Genomic DNA, 22,913 nt, shown 5'->3' with positions numbered 1-22,913 from the left:
ATTTCATATGCTACTGAAAGGTGTTAAAGTCTAGGACTTAAAGTCAGTTCAGAAGTGGGTTCTAAAAGTGTCTGCTTTTCATGCATAGGACCTACTTTTCATTATGTTTTGTTAGCAGAGATGACATTGCTAACATTTTAAACTGTACCCATTAATGCAGCGTCATGCAGAATGAACTCCTGACACCACCATGAGCTGTAGCCTCCCCATGTACGTTCAACAAGCACAGATCTTAGTTGTCTCCAGTGCTAATTACTGGTGCATTTGCAAGTCACCTCTGGTTGCTTGGGGTTGCTTTTTCCCCTCATAGTGAAGTCCATGGTTCAGTAGTGATGCTGGAGGTATCAGAGGGTATGAAGACATTTTGGTGGTACTGTTTGTGTGTGAGTGTGCATTTTCTTTTTAAAGGATTAAACTACTGAAATGTTGGCTTTTTTCTGCAACATTTCTTTCTTCTACCTGAAGGTTGGACTGGGTGATCTTCGAGGTCTCTTCCAACCTGGTTGATTCTATGATTCTATTCTGAGCCTGAATTCATGTTAAACTTGTCTTCTTTCTAGCCATCTTCGTAGGAGTTTTCCAGAGACTTCATATAACCTGTAGTTTCAGGACTTAAAGAAAATGTCAGTACCCTTAGTGGGATATTGGAGCCATCACAATTTTGTTAAGGAAGGAAGGCAGGGAAAATGCAGCAATTCTTTGCTACTTTGCCCTCCTTCATTTGTTCTTGGGAATTAATTTGGAGATGCAGTCCTAATATACCTTTTCTTGCTCCCTGGTAAAGGCAGGAAGGACAAAAATAAATCTTGAGATGATAAAATGCACTACACTTTTGATATGTTGTTGAAATGTACAATTCTGTTCCTGTCCTTAGATATTTTTCTCTCCCTTTATAAACCAGCATGATAAATTAAGCAGGTAGTGCTTTCCAAAGCCAACTATTCAACTGTGCAGGTTTTTAATTGCACAGGGAGCTGTTTTATCAATTTAGCTTTGAAAAAAAAATGCTTTTCACAACCTTTACTCCTTCCCTCCTCCGGTGCATTAAAAAACAAGGTTTTAAGCCACTTTGTGGACTCATTAGTAAGAATGCTCACCAATTAGCCCAGTATAAGATGAAGACGTCCAGCTTCTAACCAAGCAGCAGGCTTGGATTTCTCCCCACCAGCACACCACCACTAGTTTCAGTGGACTTGGTTTTGTTTCTTACTGCTGCATGTGGTGAGATTAGGATGTAGGAATCCATTGCTCACTTTAAGTATAAAGTAAAGCAAACCCAAAATGTGCACACAAAATCAAATCTGTTTTTTCTCAAACTAGGTTTTACAACTTCAACTAAGTGAGCCTCTCTTTCAGACCCCCACTGGTTCCATATGAAAGCTCCTAATGAAAGCAAGCTACCATTGCAGTGAGCCCTAATTGGTTGGTCTGTTGGCAGCCTCAACAGAGAGGCCACGAGTTGAAAAGTCTAAAGAATTAATTTACTGTGCAACCTGAAAAAAAACAGACTGCTGCTGACCTGTGCTAGAAAGGCTAACATGGGCAGCCTGTGATAGATAGATAAAATCTCAAGTTTTTCTGTACTAATTTATGACATTCAAAGATTTTTTTAAAACACAAATTTGTGCAGTTGCACCAAAGGAGGTAAGAGGCATATGGAATGGAATGGACTTCAGCAAAGCCTTTGACACTGTCTGCCAGAAGCAGCTCCTGGCAAAGCTGGCAGCTTGTGGCTTGAACAGATTCACTCTGATATGGGTCAAGAACTGGCTGGAGGGCCAGGCCCGGAGAGTGGTGGTGAAAGGTGCCACATCCAGTTGGCAGCTGTCACTAGTGGTGTCCCCCAGGATTCAGGGCCAGGCCCGGTCCTATTCAATATCTTTATTGGTGATGTTTGTAGATGACACCAAGCTAGGAGCAAGTGATGATCTGTTGGAGGGTAGGAGAGCCTTGCAGAAGGACCTTGACAGGCTGGATGGGTGGGCAGAGGCCAATGGGATGAGATTTAACAAGGCCAAGTGCAGGGTTCTGCACTTTGGCCACAGCAACCCCAAGCAGTGCTTCAGGCTGGGGACAGAGTGGCTGAAGAGCAGCCATGAGGAAAGGGACCTGGGGGTACTGGTAGATAGTAGCTGAAGATGAGCCAGCAGTGTGCCCAGGTGGCCAAGAGAGCAAATGGCATCCTGCCTGTATCAGGAACAGTGTGGCCAGTAGGATGGGGGAGGTTATTCTGCCCCTGGAAAGTGTCCAGGGAAGGGTGACAAAGCTGGTGAGGAGCCTGGAACGCAGCCCTATGAGGAGAGGCTGAGGGAGCTGGGCCTGTTTAGCCTGGAGAAGAGGAGGCTCAGGGGTGACCTCATTGCTGTCTACAACTACCTGAAGGGACATTGTAGCCAGGTGGGGGGTGGCCTCTTCTCCCATGCAACCAGCAACAGAACAAGGGGACACAATCTCAAGATGTGCCAGGGGAGGCATAGGCTGGATGTTAGGAGGAAGTTCTTGCCAGAGAGAGTGATTTGCCATTGGAATGGGCTGCCCAGGGAGGTAGTGGAGTTGCCAACCCTGAAGGTATTCAAGAAAAGACTGGATGAGGCACTTAGTGCCATGGTTTAGTTGATTGGACAGGGCTGGGTGCTAGGCTGGACTGGATGATCTTTGAGTTCTCTTCCAACCTGGTTGATTCTGTGATTCTGTAGAGAGCTTTTGGCATATACCTTCAAATGGACTGCCTCTGGGATAAAGACTGACAGTAGTTATCTGGGAAGGTGTTCTTGTTAGACCTGTGCTAGGAATCCCCTTAACTTAGTTAACATCATCTAGTGGCAACTCTTCATCAGAAGCTTCTGCTTGTCTATATTGGTGGTATCAGTTAGTTCAAGTGAAAAAATTCTCTTTCATCACTAAATATCTGCCTTCAGGCCTCAGTCTTGGCACCAGCCAAATCAAGTGTTTCGAAGAGAAGCTGTGCAATTATCTGATGCCCTCCTGGGGTGGTCTCAGTAGTCTCTCTTTTCCCAGGAGGAGTGCCAGCGACTTCAGTGGTAGTGTCTACTCCAGTATTCCTCCACTCTCCATTGTTTCCTGTTGTATAAACTAGTTAGAAACAGCAGATCTGCTTGGACTGGAATGAACAAATTCTGTTTATTTCAGAGAGAGGAGGCCTGGGGCACCCGGACTGGGCTCATCAATATTTAAAAGCATGTAAGTCTACTACAGGATGTTGCTTGATATAACAGCATTTGAATATCACCAAAAATCTCAGGGAGTGTAAACAGTTCAGTGCAATGACCTGCCAGTGCAATGACCTGCCTCATTAAACTAATTACAGCAATGACTTTCAGGGGAGATTTAATCACAGGCTAAACCAGGAGTTCTTGAAAATGCAGCAAGCCAGAAAGATGAAGAACCTGACATGGATTTTTCCTTTAATGACCATGCTGTTTATATTTCTTGAAGGTTTTAAAATAAAAATCAATATGAGATTTTAGTTGTGCTTAGTATAAATAGAAACGTGGAGAGTATAAAAATCCCAATAACGAGTTTGTGCAATAAAAGTTGATAGGATATGTAAGGAAATGCCTTCCCTCTCCCCTAACAAGTCCTTGCCAACTGACCGAGCTTATTGCAAAAGGAACAGCTGTGGCTGCCAAGGGGCAGCTGTGAGGTGACAGTTGAAGGGAGGCTCAAGCCATTCTCCCCTTCTCTGAGTATCTGTTGTAGATAATTTATAAGTGGTCTTTTAAAGGATTTCTGTAATTTTAGCTGTGAAAGTCCTCATCTGAGCATGCAGATTGGGTGAGTCCTCCCACGAGCTTGACCTCAGCATATGTGTAAGCCCTTAATGCTCTTGTGGCAAGTTCTGATAGGAGTGAAGCATAACCTATTTTTATAGGTTTTCTTTGCTTGCCGCTAATTATGAGTTGACAGTGGGCACTGGCTTTAAGAATTAAGCACCAGCTTTATTTTTTTCTGAAATAAATTAATTTCCTTGCTTGGGTAAGCTTAATATATGGTGTAGAGCTTTTATTGGAAAGTGCCTTGCTCTATCTCTGCTACTTGAGTCATTACTAGTAGAGTTTTCATTATGAAGTCTATCTTCTTAAATACTTTATGGCTTCAATTTTTATTGTCTTGTGGAAGGTAGAACAGAGAATTTATTTAAAGAGTGGATAATGAACAGAGAAACCTACAGTGAATGATTGCTTGTTTGCTTGCCTGCTCCTTATGCCCTTTCAGATGGCAAGGTGGCCAATGATGCTTTCTTCCTGAGTTACTGGTAAATGAAACCATTGCTTTGATACTGAGGTGTTGTGCCAGTGGTGAAGGTGTGTCTTCTCAAGTCCTGGCTGTGTCTAGTGAGCATGCTTCTCCAGTGTAAGTGGATGCATCTCAGCTGATAAGCACTTTGCTCTGATTTTGGACAAAATGTGTGTGTTCTGCACAGTATGCTTCTAGAGATGTCTTCACATTAATAGCCAAGTCACCATTTCTTTTCAGGTCCTTTGTCCCATGAGCTTGACTGCTTCAGCACATAGCTTTCTGAAGAAGATCACTTTGTGTTGTGTCTGTGTTACTGATGTTTTATACAAATTGCATCCTAGGAAATAATTTGTTTCCTGTGCTGGACGTGAAATGTGTTTCACCTGACCTCTGTTCTCTGGCATTTTCATTGCTAAACTTGAAGTCTTCCACAGTTGGGTAAGAATGTTAGGTGAAGCAATGCAACTTTCTCTTTCTTGCCCAAGGGGAAGTTTTGTTGATTATCTGGCAATGAGGAAGGCAGGGGGAATCTTTTTTGGATGAAGAATAATTATACTTTAATTAAGAAGGAAACCTTCTGGTGGTATTTTTCATAAACTCTCAAAAATTTCACCTTAAGGCAGCCATGCTGTTGTCTCGCTCACATTTCAATAGGAAGATTAAATTTCAACACCTACTCAGAGCCATGCTCCTTCAAGCTAGTGTAGGAAGTGTTAATTCATATCTCCTGATGCCAGCTGATCCACCTTCCTTCACTTCTTTTCTCACCCGAGAGGAATGATAGGAGGCACCATTGTCTCCCGACACTGTTTTCTGCCAGTTGCACCAGGTACTTCTGAGTAAGAGGCTGTATACCTGCAGCATAACCTTCAATAGCTGGAAGCTGAAGCCAGATGAGGAATGGCAGTAAGGAACCATGTGGTTTTTGTTGTTGGCTTAGTTTTATTAAAGGCAGTCATTAGCTTGGAAATCATTTTCCTGAGCATGTGCTGAAGTTTTTGTCTTTGCAGATGGGGGGATATTTTTTTGAAGGCTAATTTCAGGAGCCTGGCTTAGACAGGCCTCCCTATAAGGCTAAAAGCAGAGCGAGTGTACTCTGAGGGCAAGATAGAGCAGAAATCTCTCCATGCATAAATCTGAGATCCCTGAAGGACAGCAGCTTGTGGCTGAGACAGCCCTGAAGAACACTCACCCTTTCCCTTGGGCTTTTATGTCAAAAGAATATGTGCTCCAGCATGACCAGAAATGAAGGCAGAAGAACGTGTTATATAGTTCATCAGAGCTGTCGTCTCTTCAGTCCCATGGAGGCAGCTTGCAGGACTTGGTGTTTCCCTGGGCTCTGTGCTGAGACTTCCCCTGCTGAGGTGTGTTGCTGACTGAGGGTAGTCCTTCTGCTGGAGCTCTGAATCGGCAAGGATGCAGAACTCATTGTGTAACTGTCTAAAACTGGTTTTAGCCCACTGCTTGTGATGGTTTGGGCTGTAACCCGCCCCCCCACACTTTTGAATGTGCCCCAGCTAACTCAGAAGGGCTCCGGGAATATAAATGAAGCTATTTATTTACAGCTAGCAGAATATACAAGCAGATATTTACAATATATACAGTTATATACAGAAATATACAAAGGATAAATAATACAGAAGCACAACTCCCCTCCCAGAAACCTGAGTCCCCAGGAGGGGGTCTCAAACCACCCCAACACCTCCCCCTACCCCTCTCAACCTTACCCCAATCCTGAGAAAAGAATAGAGAAAGGTAACAAAATCATTGACATTCTGTTGCAAGCAGGTTTTGCCATTAAGAGAGACAAGGTCAAAGGACCTGCCAAGCTTCAAACTAGCATACTGCTGCTGAACAGTTTCAGTGATGCTGGGAGGAGAAACAGTTATGTCACCATAGAAAGGGCAATCAAGAACTGGGGCTTTAAATGCTTTCATCTCTACAGCCAGGGCCATCAAGTAGGGAAGTGGGGTGAGGCTCACTCAGCCTGCGTTCTCACGGAGCAGGCATTGTCAGGGAGTTTGTGCCATGTTAACCTAGCTCTGTCGCCCGATCACGAGTTTCTTGGTGTCCATCAGTTCTGGGCCCCTCAATTCAAGAAAGATGTTGAGGTGCTGGAACATGTCCAGAGAAGGGCAACAAAGCTGGTGAGGGGCCTGGAGCACAAATCCTATGAGGAGAGGCTGAGGGAGCTGGGCCTGTTTAGCCTGGAGAAGAGGAGGCTCAGGGGTGATCTTATTACTGTCTACAACTACCTGAAGGGGCATTGTAGCCAGGTGGGGGGTTGGCCTCTTCTCCCAGGCAACCAGCAATAGAACAAGGGGACACAGTCTCAAGTTGTGCCAGGGTAGGTATAGGCTGGATGTTAGGAAGAAGTTCTTCACAGAGAGAGTGATTTCCCATTGGAATGGGCTGCCCAGGTTGGTGGTGGAGGCACCGTCCCTGGGGGTCTTCAAGAAAAGCCTGGATGAGGCACTTAGTGCCATGGTCTGGTTGATTGGTTAGGGCTGGGTGCTAGGTTGGCCTGGATGATCTTGGAGGTCTCTTCCAACCTGGTTGATTCTATGATTCTATGACCCACGATGTGCTGCTGTTTTCCACAGTGCCCCGATCCTGAAGGCGTGTGCTCTTCAGCAACTGCAGGGGGAGCTCCCGAGAGAGACGATGGCTGGGCTGGGGTCGCTACTGCCTCAGCCAGTTGTGGGGAGGTGAAGGTGACCAGTTGTAGCTGTTCAGTGCCCTGAATTAGCGCTGAAGACCTGCTAGAAGCAGGTGGGGACGTTCTTCTCTGTGCCCGTGCTGGGATTGGATTTGCACAGATCATTGCACGCACAAATTGACTGCGCTGTGAGATGGTGCTAATGGCGGGGACGAGATGCTGTACTGCTGTCCTCTCACTGCAATGAACTGTGCAGCCCACGCAGCTGAGGCATGAGGCTGCAGCTGCATAAATGTAGCATGACTGCAATCATCCAAACTGCTGAGGTATTTTTCTTCAAATTGTGTGTGTCTGGTTCCTCGGACTCTTTTACAGACTCTTAATTTGTAAAGCCATAAAGCTGCTTGCTTATCCCCAGTCCCTAAGCCATGTGATACATGGCCAAATCTAACCTACCTTTGAAAGTACAAAAGTGAGGCGAGATGTCTGAATTTGTGTGTCTGTACATTTCAAGTTGTTGAAAGTTTAATTCAGTATCACATTAAAGGTATTGCAGGTGCTCCTCCTGATCTCATAGGAAAGTATCAGCCTTGAAACATGTTTAAGTGTCTGGACTGGCAGTGCTACCTGTGAGAAGGAAATGGACAGTTTAATGGGAGTAAGTACCTATAGACAGAAGGATGCATAAAATTTCTTGAGCTCCTGATCCTTCATAAGGTGATTTAAGCCTGAAGGTCTGGATGGCTGGAACCATTATGACTGTTAAGTGAACACGGATGCAGATTCACCTGTGATTATAGGGAGAAACAGCTGCTTTTGTCATCCTCTCTCCCTGCCAAATTTGTGGATGATTTCCCATCAGATGTCTGCAATGCAGATGGCTGAATTATGCAAGGGAATCTGCAGCTGTTGTAGTTCATGCTATCCTACACTGGTGAAAGAAGGAGGTGTAAGCCACCTCCTGTCAAACCTTAGAGCTACTCTTTTATGTGATGCATAAGAAATATCTCCACACAGAAGAGAGTATGTTTGTGTTGTTGCATAGGTGATAAGAGGGCTGGAACTTGTGTCTATTTTTGCCCTGGCTCCAAGGATTGTGTCTCATTGCCACATACATACTCTTGGTTTTGTATATAAAGGTGTACATTCAAACTTAACAACAGTACACACATAAAGGCTGGCTGGTCTGCTCTGTTGAAATGTCACTGCTTCTCTGGGATTAGGAATGGGGAAGTCAAAGGTGTATACCCAGCAGAGCAAAGGTGCATCTGAATTTTCTGAGGTTCTTTTTTCTCAAAGTTGCTTATAAGTCTGCTCTGAGTATAGCCTGAACAGAGTAGTGAATGAGACTGTGAATGACTCACTTGCTGAAAGCAAAACATACTTTGTACTTGAAATGTGCTTTTTCACCTGGCTAACAGAGGTACTTCTGGTATGCAGCTATAGTTGGATGAAGAGCTGACACGATACAATAAATAGCTGGTACATGGTAACAGTACTCAAGCAGTCTGTTGATAGCAGAAATGTAATGATGCTTTGCAATCTTTATTTGCAATTGAATTTATCTCTAGAATTCTTCATGTTGGAAATGTGTTGTCTGCACCCACCCGAATATTGGCTTTTATCTCTTGCCTGTCATGTACACTTCAGATCCTCAGACAGTGCTGTCTTGAAATAAGAGGATGTGACCAAGGTGCTTACTTATATAGCCATATTAACCTGAAAGAAGCAAACAGTGAATGACAGAGAAACAGATTTGTGTTCTGAGGACAGCACTAAGACAGCATGTGCAGGAGCTTAGCTGGAACTGCTTGACTGGTTTTCTGCCTCTCTTCTGCAGGCAAAACTTGGCTTTAACAGCAGGAATGTTTGCATTAATTCACTTCTGAAAATGTTTGGAGCAACTGTACTTTGTATTGTGAGTCTTTGCCGTGGTGCCAAATAGCCTGTTTGGCAGAACTGTATCCATAAACAAAATCAGATATTTACTGCGGAAAACAGTTGCTTGGTACGATTGTTAACCTTTGCTTTGTCCATATGCTCCTTGCCCTTGCTTGTTAGCATTGCTCTGTCCAAACCTGGCCTTTTCCTCTGCCTATGGTGGCCTTTGCCTCTTCTCACACTCTGGGAAGAAGAACAAAGTGCTGAGCGAGTGTAGTCTTCTGCCCTACTGTGGCATTCTGGAGGGAAGTGCCTTGTGTACAGAGGGATGATGTGGAGACCTTTTACCACTGTTGTTCTGGATGTGCAGCTGAACTAAACTATGTGACAGTTACTTCACTGGAAGAAGAAGCTCTTTATCTGCCTGACTGTGCAGTGCAAATGAGAAGATTGATTATAAATAAACTGGGAAAACAGAATCTTTGCTTCACTTAGACAACAGTCTTAGAAATGGTTAGTAGGGGCCTGTCTTGTGCCAGATGTCCTAGAATTGATTTTTGTAAGCTTTAACTTATTTTCCCTATCTTGTAACACTCTTCCTTTACTTAACCCTGTGATCTTTTCCATTTGAGCCTTGGCTCTTGCATCTTGGGGCTCCTTTTGCACAAGAGAAGCAAGGTGAGGTGCTGGGAGGTTGGAGTTGTCCAGAACTGTTTAGCACACCTAGGCACTAAACCTTGACCAGTTTCTGCTTCTGCATGGAGAGTAATTCTGACTTGCACCTCCAGAGAAACTACTTGTCTTCTGCAAGAAAAAGCAGAAGAAACCTAAAAGGACCTTGGGTGTTTCCACCAGCTATGACTCAGAGGGGTTCAGAGAATGTCAGTGCTTGGAGTAGGCTGCAGGGTGTCCTAGTATTGACTTTGACCTTTCTTTTCTCACCTGGGATTGAGCAAGTCGCTTCCCCTGCATAATCTTTTCATTCTAATGTCAGTATGCATTTGACATGGTAGTGCATCTTCTAAAAGCATATCTATTACAGCTGCCTGCCACAGACCTCTGGGCTTCCTTCTACAGCAGGCCTTATGCAGCACATTAGAGCATCTGGGCTAAGGGTCTGCAGGTTTGTTGTTATTTTCCCATTCACTTTATGAGCAGAAAACATCTAAAACTAGAGGAACTAGAGGGATACAGCTGCTGCTGAACTACCTTTATGTAGCAATCAAAGGAGACACTGTGACCTTGGAATTCATTTAAAGGGCTTTTTCATTGGCTTTGAGTATTTAATGTCAATCCTCACAGGATTATTGAAAGAAAGGCTAAATAATCATAGGAGGGATGAATTGATTTGCAGTGTGTATGTCTGACTTCTAATTCCTATCTCCCCTTTTCTGCCATGGTAGGTGGAAGCAGGCTGCAGCATGCAATAGCAAAATTGTCATAAAGACAGCCAGAGAGACATCATTTATTGTGGGAGAAGCTCTTGAGATTCAGTGTCCCTCTTTCAGCTTCAGTTTAATGCAGTGGCTTTTTTTTCAGGCTGGCATATCATGCTGTCCTCTGTCAGGGGTAGAACAAGCATCGCATGATAAAGATTTCAGGACTTCAGTTTGCATTTAAGTGCTTTTTAAAGACCTGATCTTGCTTCCCCTTTATTTTAAGCCCGAGTGAGTTAGCTTTGAGGCAGTCAGTAGTGCTGTGATGTTCATGAAAGAATAGAGGACGATGACATTTCACAATCTAGAAATATTTCTCCAAAATATTACTTATATAAATTTCAGATGCTTTGGATTGCTTTTTATATCCTGGGCAAAGTGTGCCTAGCTTGCGTGGTTTTGTTTGTTGTTTTTTCCTCTGCACGGGTTTGTGGTAACTGGAGTTGTTTGATGCTTTTGGTTGATCAGATCTAACATTAATGATTGTGGAATACAGCTTAGATTGTGTAGATATCATATCCAGAGCACCATATGTAGCTTCCTCTGGCTGGATGACACACTGTGTAAAGCCCACTGAGGTGAAGTTAGTGCTGCAAAAAAACTGGAGTGTTTTTGTGTATAAATTTGAGCTACCTAAGTCAGACATGTCCCCAGGTACATGGGCTGGGACTTGAGATGCCCTTTGTTTAAAAGAGAGGAAGAGAATGGAATGAATAAAGATTCTTCTTCCTAAAGGGAGAAATAAATCAACTTGGGCAGATGTCAAAGGGAACTGTCAGCCCCTTCCACAATGCCATATGCCTGCAAGTTTTCTGTGGGTGGCAAATAAATCATTTTGCCAGCCTCTTTTATGCTCTTAACCAAGACAAGCAGTGCTGAGACAGTAACTCTTCCTCAGCCTTTTCCAGTTTCTTCCTGACTTCACCTCTGAAGCTTTTGCATCAGGTTCTTGACTTGGTGGCACATGCTCCCACCACTGAGTAAAACCAAAGCAAAGTTTCTTCAGCCTCCTGCTGCTGCTTTTGCCACATTAAAATATTAGGGTTTGTGGTGCTTCTACCACATTACAGTATTGGGTTTTGCTCAAAAGGACATGGGGATTTTTACTGCTGTGGTTGCTATGCAGATGACTATGAAGTACCGACCATAGCTGGTGTTTGGTCTGGAATCAACCATCTACTGTAATTCTCAGGTGAGATTTGCAGTCCTGATTCAAATGTATCCACCCTCTTCTATAAACATGCCCTGAAAGTATTTCATAGTGCAGTGCAGTGGTTGGAAATCTGCTGAAGTCTGTTTGCTGTGGCGAAGCTACATCTGTATGTCCTGTCGCTTCTTGGCTCCAAAGGCTCTTTGGCTTGTGCTGTATAGAACGTGGTTTTCTGGTTGAGTTTAGGCTTAGGTTTGCATCTGCTGGGTTCAGCAGTTATTCTGTTAGAGGGAGCCAAAGCAGTGCTGAGATTGAGTCCTTGGTTTATCTTTTTTTTAGACTGGTGTAAAAATAGACCCAACCCTGTTGTCCATACACCTCAGAAATGGCTTTTGCTGAAGCTGCATCGAAACAGATTTCCAGCCCTATTTTCTGATATGACTTTCAAAAGCTCAGCAAAGACTGGGCTTTCAAGGGCTTGTTCCAACAATAACAGCTGAAGAAAGGAAGGCTGGCTGCTGCTGCCAACGAGAAGGAGAAGTGCAGCAAGGCATTGCATTGAGGTTACCTTGCACCAGAGCAGGCAAGCGCACTGCATCTGGGTCATGCCACGAGCCTCACTGCTGCTCGCTCTGTCTCCATTCTTCATCTAAGAGCCAGCTCTTGCCCTGCCCGGTGTCTCTCTCTGCAACTCTATCCCTTGGGCCTGTGGTTGTGCTGATCCCCGGGGGGCAATAGCAGAGGCTGCATGGGTGTGAGGAAGTGGCTGTCATGGAGGCCCAGCATCATGCCATAGGTGCTGAAGTGTGACCTGACGTTGTAACAGGACTCTCACCTCGCCCTGAAAGTTCAGCTTGCCTGGAAGCAATTGCACCAACTGAAGGCGGTTTAATTTATACCCAAACAATGTATTCTAAATCTGCTTTCCTCGCTCATGCATTCATTTTACTTTATTGTAATGTCAGCACTTAGCAGTGAAGTAATGGCAGATCTCTGGAGAACTTTGGGCAAGCGAGAAAGCACCATTATCTTGCTTTTACAGGCCCTGCTTATGTTTAGAGCATATGTGGTGGTGTAATTGCACTGATGTGATTGAATCAGTGCAAATCCTTGCTAGAAGGGACATGCTGCACCGCTGTAAAGCGGAGCTTATTATCAGTGCAGTTTAATTCTCATTACTCAATTAAGCTGAGCTAGCATAAGCCTCGGTTTAAAGTCGAGAAGTCACATGAGGGCCCTCCTTGTTTCTTTTTAAAGCAGATAAAGGTTTGGCAACCGAAATGGGGGAGGTTATGCCTCACCCAAAAGCATGATAAGAGCTTGACAAATACTACATTTTTAGTACTTTCTGGAAGGAAAGAGGTCTAGGTGTGAATTCCTGGGGTCTGTTATTATTTTTTAATAAGTTAAATTCTTTGCTTAAGCCAGGGGTACCACTTTGGAAAAGATCCTAAATCATACTAAGGCTTTGCAACTAAATTAAGTAAAATTCATACTGAATTCTAGTAATCTCTACCCTGTGGTTTTGGATTTTGACAGTGGCTAGATGGGTCAATGAATAACCATGACGTCTACAACTTAATTGGATTTTTTTTTTTTTGGCAGGGTGTGGGCACTGTAAGAAAATGAAGCCAGAATATGAGAAGGCTGCAGAGTTTCTCCATGCAGCCGGTGATGTAAGTTAATTTCCTTTATTATATCCTTCAAATAATCAGTAATAAATAACTGGAGTAATAAAAGTGACTTTTCCCCCCTACAACAAATTCAGCTGTTCTCATCCTCCCACAGGACCTTTCAAAATGTGCTTCCAAAGTACAGTCTCATCGCTAATGCATGAGCCCTGCCAAAGTCTTAGAAAGAACATTCTGTCTTGAACAAAAACAAAACCGAAAAATGTATAAGGCCCATGGCAGAATACATAAACATAACATGATCAAATCCAAAATGGATTTTTTTCCAGCTACTTAAAGACATCAAATGTGAAGAAGCATAAGCTTTTATTTATGAATTAGTTTGGGGAAAAAAACAACACCAAAGAAAACGAAGGAGGTTGATCCCTCTTTCAAATATTCTGAGTTGATGGGTGCATCACCACTCCATTAACTTCACCTAAAGTGCTCCATCAGCGTGGTTGGAGAAGAGAGAGCCAATAATGTAAGTATTAGTGTTATTGATTCAGTCTCACACTGTGTAGTCCATGAAAGAAGAGAAGTAGGATTAGTCTTCTCTATGCTTTAAGCATCTTCAGTGGAGGCTTGTAGAATTCCTTTATAGTTGTTGGAGAAGGAAGAGATGAGAAAAACAGGGACCAGATGTACAAGCATCTGTCCTCTGTGACTCTGAAGGTGGCCTGTGTAAAGATGCCTACAAGGGATAGATGGATTTGCATTGAAGCAAATTTGTCTTTAACAGCATTCATTTCTTCTGGGAGAAATTGGGATTTGTGGGAGGACATGCCATTCCTGGGAACAGCTCTTTAGTATTGTAAAGTGACTTACCTACAGAAAGTCCTGTCAGAAGGGGAAGGAGAACAGGTAACTCTCTGGTTGCACTTAGTCCGTAAGGCTTCCTTTCCTGGATTTGGCATCAGTCCTCTTTCTGTGTATCTTTACGTGAGAAATCAAAGGCATCTAGATCATAGGTGGTTGCTTTCAAGTCCACTGTTACCTACCAGAGGGGTTTCTGTATGTCACTGGAATTTACAGTTGGTGATCTCTCTTTTAGAGTCCAGGTGTCCTTGCAGCAGTGGATGCTACCATCAACAAGGCACTGGCAGAAAGATATCACATCTCGGGTTTTCCTACTTTGAAGTATTTCAAGGATGGAGAGGAGAAATATACTCTGCCACATCTCAGAACAAAGAAGAAGATCATCGACTGGCTGCTAAAGTAAGTTTTGAGGGTGTGAGATGGTATTCGGGTTCCTGGTCACTGGCTTCTGAAGACTGCTTTGGTGAGCAAGATCTTAAACCTAGCTTCATCGACTGCCTAAATCCCTTGCTAACAAAAAAACAAACTGAATTCCAGTATTCAGAGCCATACAAACATGAATGTTAATTATGGTCTCTAATACACCAAATCCTTTATTTGCTGCAGGGTGTTTCATGGCTGTTCTGGTAGTGCTTTCCCAAAATAAATATTTTGCAAATCTACTCTAAGCCTCTAACCAGAGAGAGAATAGCAATGGCTCTGAAAAATAAACAGAATGTTTGTTGCTCCCTCTTCATACTAAGCAGCAGATTTCCCTGTTAGTAACTGAAGTTTTGCAGTTGTACTTCACTCTTTCCAGCATTGCAGGGCCAATACCCAGAATATCAGATAGAAGAAGCTGAAGGCAAGTCAGTGAGACCAACAAAAGCAGCACCTTTGTCTGCACTAACCAACTTTTCTTGAGTCTTGTGCTAAAATATGCAGAATTAAGTTCAATGCATGATGAAAATAATTTCATTCAAAGTAGTAAAATGCTGGTACAATTCTCTCTAAGTATTTTGGAATAAAATATGCATTTCCTTTAGGTTCTGTAAGCCTAATGTATTTTCTGCTTTATTCAGTAGGAATAAGCTGCCAGTGTGTTGTGAAGTTTATGAATCATTTAACTGTTAAGTGCAGTTGACATGAGAATTGTAATCTTAATTTCTTCCCTCTTATTTAGTGGGAAGAGGGGAATTACGATGGAGTTTTTTTGTTCACTTGGGGTTTTTTTTCTTTTTAAATTGCATCTCTGAGTGCTTCAAATCAGGTAATAGATATGACCTTGCAGCGTCTTTGTAGCGTGGTGAAAAGTTTTATCTACCTGCATTTAGACACAGTACTCCCTTTGGCTTCCCTGCATACTCAGGCTCCAGACTGCTGTGTCAATACTGGATGTTAAGTCAATGGCCTGGTTTTACCAGTTTGCTGGAGTATTTTAAATACTGTGTAATTTATATTGAGTTAATTGGCCAGGTTGATACTGCTTGTACATATTGGCAGGTGAATAAGCAGAGGGAGAGGGAAGGGGTGTTAATCCCTTCTGGATCCTGCTTTGCCTCTGGAAGTGTTCAGCCTGTAGTCTTAGGTAGTCAGCAGTGCAGGGGAAACTCAAACAACTCGCTTTGTGATTTTGACTGATGGATGTGCTCAGCTAGAGATACAACAGAGCAAGATCCTAGTTTGCTGACCAGAAATAAAATTATCATAGATGCATTGAAGTGGGAGAAAATAGGGATGCCTCTGGGGGGAAGGCTGGAGATAAAATACATTTTGTGTAAACGTATCCCAGTGAGTTGTCTAGTTGCAGCCATATGGGGGTTTGACTCCAGGCCCTCTATGGTGGTGGCAATCTCTGCTGCCACATTGGGTTGTTACCTGTCTCTGGGTACCTTATTTAAGGTCAAGATGGGAAGGTCCATGCGGGATGAAGTCACACCTCTGACTGTAACTGTAATTGATAATAGCTCATGCTGACAGTGTTTGTGTGAAAACTCAGACCAGCTGCCCTAATTCTTGTGCTAACAACTGGCAAATCAGTATTGATGGAAATATGGTGAATGTCCATCAAGTGACCTTGAGCAAGATTTCAAAAACTGAGTTTTTCTTCACTTGGTTTTTATGTACTTTATAGAACTTTAAAAGATGTCATTCAAAGTGACAGGAAAGTCTGAAAAGCTAATTTATTACCAAGGCGACATATGAAGGTCTTTATACCATGGCACCATTCTGATGATTTTATATAAGTAATCACTATTTAAGATACAGCAGGAATGAATTTAATGAGTCTGAGAGAAGTCTCTGAGCTGGTGAATAGCAGAAGTTTTGTTAGAGGCACTCTAGATGTGCAGGATTGCTCTGATCTAGTCAGTATGTGCAGCCATAATTGAAACCTGACATTCTCTTTATCAAGGTAAAATATTCCAGTTCAGTCACCCCCGGTCTTCCAAGTGGAACGATGCTGATTATTGCATCCTGGCTTTAATATCTGAATAGAAGAGAAGGTCATGAAATTCTGTATAGAAGTTTACAGGATAGTGATAAAGAGTACAAAAAATGATGTTTGAATTAAAGGTGCTGTCCTATATTGGTTGCCTTTTAATTCCATCTGCTTGCTGCTGTTCTCAATTCATGCCTATGGATGACAGCAATACAAGAGTAATGTTATTTCCACCCTGATGGTGGGTGCGATGTAGGAAGTCTTTACTCTGCATTTCTGCTCATATGCCTGAGTAAAATTGCTTAAATTACATTTTTTATTGAGTCATAGAAATTAACTTGTGTCTTTTTTGTTGTTATCTGGTGTTGGAAATGTTAAGCACATTTTCCTACTTGCACAGGCACTTCAGAGGATTGTTTGACCTCATTTCCCTCATGGTAGTTATGACGAGGATGTGATGCCTCACTGCCTGCTTCCAGAAACTTCAGAAACAACGTTGTTTCCTTTATCTTATAGTCCTGAAGCACCACCTCCACCTGAGCCTGCATGGGAAGAAAAACAGACAAGTGTTGTCCACCTTGCTGGAGAAGACTTCAGGGAGTCTTTGAAGAAGAAGAAGCATACCCTTGTCATGTTCTATGCACCATGTGAGTAAATATTTCTCTATTTATAAACACTACAGTTTATGAAATCCTGCATGAATTCCCTCCCTGGGCCCAGAGTTTTAAGGGTAAAGAGCTGATCCTGAGCATAACTGCCTGGGACCATGGTTGGCACAGTCTTACCATTTTAAACAGAAACAAACCAGTATACGGTGTTTATTTAAAGAGTTACTGCATTAATGCAGGCACTGAAGCAGGCAGGGGTGTAAAGCCAACAGATTTATTTTCCTCTGCTGCATTTTATGGTCTATAGAACAAAATGTGATCTTTTATAGTAGGACAATGGACATGAAGAGCGTGACTCATTAGTGTAGTGCTTCAGTAGTGAAATCAATATAGTGGTGTGGAAGGAATCAGTCCCTGGAGGTTGAGAACAAATTTTGATGAAATAAATTTTGTCTGTAATAAATCTACATTTAAATCTCCACTGGGATTATGAGCAAAGCTTCCTTCTCCCAGATGTTTTGTGTGCATCACACACATGCTTTCTTTTTGAAGCTCCTGAGAACGTTTCTAGAGAAGTTTTGAATCAGACCCTTTATGAAGTAGGTGAATGTGAGAGACCTTTTCTGTTTTCCTGTGTTGTTCCAGAGACAGGCAGACTTGGTGCAGGTTCTTAACTCTTGAGGGGTCTGTCAAAAGGAAAAGATAATTCTGACAATGTTAGACACTATTAACTTTCATAGTACCATAACTAAGCCCCCCAAGATGCAAGAAAAATTCTTCCCTATCACATAGCCAGCCCTGCAGTTCATGGGTAGCCTTCAGATAAGCAGTTAATAATTTGCTGCCATTATACTGACTGTATTTTCCAGAAAGACAGAAAAAAACTTATGTACTTAATGTTTAATCAGGCAGCTCCTTATTTTGCTTTTCTATTAGAGAATTAAACATGAATGCTTTTGGGATTCTGCAAGTCCCTGCTGGATGTGGGATATGGCAGAAGGGAGGGGTGCAATTCAGAAGGGAGATTTCTGGAAGGTTGTAAAAGAAAAGGCAAAGCGACTTAATTCTTTCTCAACTTCAGTTCCCACCACCTATTGACTAAAAACTTCCCATGTGCCAGGAATTTCTGATTCAGGCACTGCAACTGGTTGAGACCAAGCTGTAAATTCAAAATCAAATGACTGCACGTGAAATAGTAAAATGTAAGAGTTTACTATCCCTTGATTTCTCTTCACTCCATGAGTGACTTTCTGTGGAAGAGAGAGATTTAGTTCCCTTTAGGCTTTTACCTGCATCTTCAAGGGACTTCACCTCAAAAAAGATCAAGAACTTGTGTTTAAAGAAAAGGCTCCATGTGCAATGAGTATGTAGCTCACAGGATCGGAAGCCTGAGGCAGTTTGCCTGATGGGCTGATGTTGATGCCACTGGTTTGCAGGTTGGATTCTACCTTTACACCAGGAGGAATGAGTAAAGATCAGCTTGGCCTCGTCTGTGCAAATGGAATGTAAGAGCAAGGCTTGCATGATGTAAGACTGTTGGGCCCTTGGAGGCTGCCCTTCAGACACGTTCTTGTGCTGTTTTGAACACAGTGAGACCGCTTATATACAGGACAAAGAGGCGTCAACTGGAACCATTGCTGCCCTTCCCGTGATTCATAAGACAGTCAGTGCTGCTGTTCTGTTCTCAGTATGTGGGCCATGCTCAGTTTCTGATTTGTCAGGATCAGCTTCTTCTCTAAATGTGGAAGTGTTTGTGTGCAAAGCAGCAAGCGGGCACACAAAGGGAGTGCAGTGAGTTTGCCCTTGGTTAAATGCAGGGGAACACAGCAGATGAATATTTTAAATGCCTGGTTTCTGTGAAATAATAATTAATGCAACAGAATGGTACAAATCATTGTACTTTTCAGTTTTTCTGCAGTGATAATGTGCCTCCTGCTAAATTTGATAGATTAGCTTTTGTTTACCATTTTCTCAGTCTTGAAGCCTCTTGGAGCTTACATTGCCAATTAGTCTTAACTTGCTTATTTTAGTGCAGAAAGAACACTGCTAAAATTGCCAGGCCCTATTATCTCAAATAATTTTCTTTTTCTGTTCAGACCCACATCTTAGGTCAGTGCAGACTCACAGTATGCTGCTCCATTCACTTGTGACTCTCTGACAGTATTCGTTACACTTACACATATGCTGGGATATATTAAGATTTTGGGGTGTGTATATACATGCATATATAAAGTCTGTTTATATATAAATATTTATGCCAAGAAATGTATCTCTCATCTGTCATTAGAATTTAAAGCAGAAAGATGAATATTCTGACCTTTGTAAGGCTTTTAGCTAGTGACAAACCTTTAGGCAAGGGCCACTGATACATATCTTACATGTAAATTAAAATGAGATCTGGCTTTTCCGTGCCAGCTTGCAGTCTAAATTACTCCCATATATACTTTGTATATATAGGAGAACCATCAGTCTGCTGCCATGCTGTTAACTGTGGACTGAGCTGTGCTTTAATAGTACTGAACAGTGCTTCACAGTGGTTTGGTTCTAGAAAAGAAGACTGCTACATCCACATGGGAAAGATGAGGGCACTCATTACTCCATCACCCTGGTTGTGGACAAAGTGTAAAGATTATTCCTGGTGCCTGTGCAATACTTTAAGGACTAAAAATCAGATTTCCTCCCTGGTAGTATATCTGTGCACTGTCGTGACTGATTTGGGGTAGGAGACAGTAGCAGGGACAGGTCCCCTTTACTGACTTGGAACAAAAGTACCAGCCACAGAACAGCTAATGCTACTTGTGCCAATAGCTGCCTTGGACCTGATCTTCAAATGAATGTTCATTGGGTAGGTCTCTACCCTCTGTGGGAACCATGCCATGCAGACTTATGCAGTGGGCTGGCACTTACTTGTGCTTCTTAGGGCTAGCATTTCGAGCAGGCTGCTGATGATGTTGCTTCACAGTACCTGGCTGAACTCTTCTCTGGGCCCTTGTGGGGCTCTTATGATCTGAACATGTAATTGTCATCCCATTTTCTTGTCTCTGAGTTCAAAATGCCTGAAAGGACAAGATACAGTCTACTGAATCATGGTGCTGCAGGTGTATGATGTGTCTTGGGGGCTGCCATGAAGGATTTGAGGAGCATCAGCATTTGAGAGGTGTTTTGGGAGGGTTTATGGGATCTGTATTACCACCACTGACCAGTCCTTGGGGTACTGGATGCTATCAACTACTACAGATTTCCCTTTGTAACTGATGGGCTTCATCCAACCTGAGCATACTTTGATCTACACACACAGTCTGGCATGAGACTGATCAGTATTTGGGGGGTGGTGGACCAAGTCGGGAAGTATCACAGTATCACCAAGGGTGGAAGAGACCTCACAGATCATCAAGTCCAACCCTTTACCACAGAGCTCAAGGCTAGACCATGGCACCAAGTGCCACGTCCAATCCTGCCTTGAACAGCTCCAGGGACGGCGACTGCAGCATCTCCCCGGGCAGCCCATTCCAGTGTCCAATGACTCTCTCAGTGAAGAACTTTCTCCTCACCTCCAGCCTAAATTTCCCCTGGCGCAGCCTGAGGCTGTGTCCTCTCGTTCTGGTGCTGGCCACCTGAGAGAAGAGAGCAACCTTCTCCTGGCCACAACCACCCCTCAGGTAGTTGTAGACAGCAATAAGGTCACCCCTGAGCCTCCTCTTCTCCAGGCTAAACAATCCCAGCTCCCTCAGCCTCTCCTTGTAGGGCTGTGCTCAAGGCCTCTCATCAGCCTCGTCGCCCTTCTCTGGACACACTCAAGCATCTCAATGTCCCTCCTAAACTGGGGGGCCCAGAACTGAACACAGTACTCAAGGTGTGGTCTAACCAGTGCAGAGTACAGGGGCAGAATGACCTCCCTGCTCCTGCTGACCACACCATTCCTGATGCAGGCCAGGATGCCACTGGCTCTCTTGGCCACCTGGGCACACTGCTGGCTCATGTTCAGAATGAAATGGACAAGATCTAGCCTAGCCAGGTTAGACTGCAGTGCTTATATCCAAAAGTACAATAGCTGCATGTGTATTGTCTACATCCGGAGCTTGTTCTAAGGCTGGGAGTATTAAATACCCAGCATCCTGGGCTGGCCAGTTTGCGTCAGTGCCTCTTCTGGCATCAGCGTACTGACTTTTCTTCTTTCTCTTATGTCCTCATTCTTTGTTCATTTAGCTTATCTCAGTGTGTTTTATCTGCATTTTTACTTTTATGTGCTCTCTCTGCTCTGTTATCCCAGATAATTGCGACTTGACTTTGCCAATGCATTAAATTTTAACCTCCTACTACTGTAGCCCTGAAAACTGTGGAGAATAGAATCAGGTGGTTGTGATTAGTTATCAGAATCCTAAAGGGCAACAAAGTTCCAGTAAGTAACATTTTCTCAGTTGGAGATGGTTTTTTGCTGCATTACTCAAAACAATGAGGGGAAGGGGAATTGATTTAAGCTAGGTGAGCATTTTTCAATGGAACAGTAAGATGTGGCTGGTTCTTCAGGGATGTACTGTGTTTTTAACCCAGCCCTCTGCCTGGAGAAGCCCTTGAAGTCCTACATGGAATTTCTTACCAAGCCAGTGCAAAGACTTACACCAAATTAATGACCATCACGTTTTCTAATTCAAACTTATGGTTCTCTTTTCTGCCTTTTTCATCCCTGGCACTTAATATGCCGCCTTGATGTCATAATTTGTAACTGTCAAGGTTTTGCCATTGATGAATGATGCCACCTCAAACTTTTATTAGGTCTTTTCTGTGCTTGTAGAAGCAATTCAGAGCTGCGAACAGAGAGTTCATACATAGGCATCCTCTGTTGCATTAGGCAGAGCATCACTAGGCTGCTGATCCTTCCCCTCTGCCTAGAGTAATGAGATAGAATTGGATTACTTTGTTCAGAAGGTACAGAAGGCACATTGTCATACTGGAGTAAGTCTAGTGAAGGTCCATGATAGTGACTAAGGGTCTGGAGCACTAGACAAATGAGGCGAGGCTGACAGCTAGGACTATTCAGCCTGGAGAAGAAGAGGTTGTAGCTGGGTGGGAGTGGGTGTGGCAGTGTGCATGGACATGGAGGAGTAGGGAAGGAGTTTTATCTATATGCAGAAAGAAACACAGAATAGAATCAAAACAGCTTGGAAGAGACCTCCAAGATCATCCAGTCCAGCCTGTCACCCAACCCTATCAAATCAACTAGAGCATGGCACTAAGTGCCTCATCCAGGCTTTTCTTGAACACCTCCAGGGACTGCTAATGTGGAGGTGTCAGGCTCAGCTGCAGGTTTGAGCTCCACCTGGCTGCCAACACAAATGCACCCACAGCCTGGTAGGATGGGAAGGAGGAATTAACTCCATCCTAGCTGAACCCAGGACAGAGACAGGCTCTTCTCTGCAGTGCCCAGAGACAGGACAAGAGGCAACAGGCACAAACTGAAATTGAAGAAGTTTTGCTTAAACATCAGAAGAGGTGTTTGTTGTTTTGGTTTTGTCGATGTATTTTGTGCTATTTTTTTGGTTGTTATTTTGTGTTTTTTCATACTGTGAGGGTGGTTGAATACTGGAACAGGTTGACCAGAGGAGATGTGGCGACTCCACCTTGGAAATATTCAGAGTTAAATTGGACATAGTGCAAGACAAATTGCTCTGTTGTGAGCAGAGGTGTTGTCCTAGAGGATCTCCAGAAGTGCTTTCCAACCTATTTCTAGGAATAACAACAATGGAGTATATGTGGGGTGTTTTTCGTTTGGTTTGGGGATTGCTTTGGTGTTTTTTGTGGCTTATAAGAATAAGAGTCCATCACATAACACATTTGTATGTATCTCCAATGAGACTACAAATGAACCAGCTGTGTCAGAAACAGGAATTAAATATAATTGCTTGTGGACCCAAGCTGTCATCAAAAAGCTGTTCTCTAAAAAGCAGTAATGTTCCCTTTTGAGCCCTCCCATCTTTTTAAGGTATGGTGGTCACCTTACCTTACACAGTCAT

The 22,913-nt window shown here is 43.2% G+C and overlaps 1 protein-coding gene across 4 annotated transcripts in view; it reads left to right on the top strand.

Annotated features, from left to right (window-relative positions):
• The window catches only part of PDIA5 (protein disulfide isomerase family A member 5), a 115,629-nt gene that overhangs the window by 59,642 nt on the left and 33,074 nt on the right, over positions 1–22,913 (top strand). For 3 of the 4 annotated variants that reach the window (XM_064157099.1, XM_064157090.1, XM_064157093.1), the window contains 3 exons: positions 12,992–13,062; positions 14,111–14,274; positions 16,811–16,941. In XM_064157099.1, coding sequence (XP_064013169.1) covers positions 12,992–13,062; positions 14,111–14,274; positions 16,811–16,941 — 366 coding nt within the window. Of the gene's footprint in view, positions 1–12,991; positions 13,063–14,110; positions 14,275–16,810; positions 16,942–18,338; positions 18,569–22,913 lie in introns of those variants that run through there. The other variant, XM_064157103.1, reaches the window with a different exon arrangement.

The sequence above is a fragment of the Pogoniulus pusillus genome, chromosome 2 (genome assembly GCF_015220805.1).
Source record: "Pogoniulus pusillus isolate bPogPus1 chromosome 2, bPogPus1.pri, whole genome shotgun sequence".
Lineage (NCBI taxonomy): Eukaryota > Metazoa > Chordata > Aves > Piciformes > Lybiidae > Pogoniulus > Pogoniulus pusillus.
The sequence above is the reverse complement of the archived record's forward strand: the minus strand, read 5'-3'. Positions and strand labels throughout refer to the sequence as shown.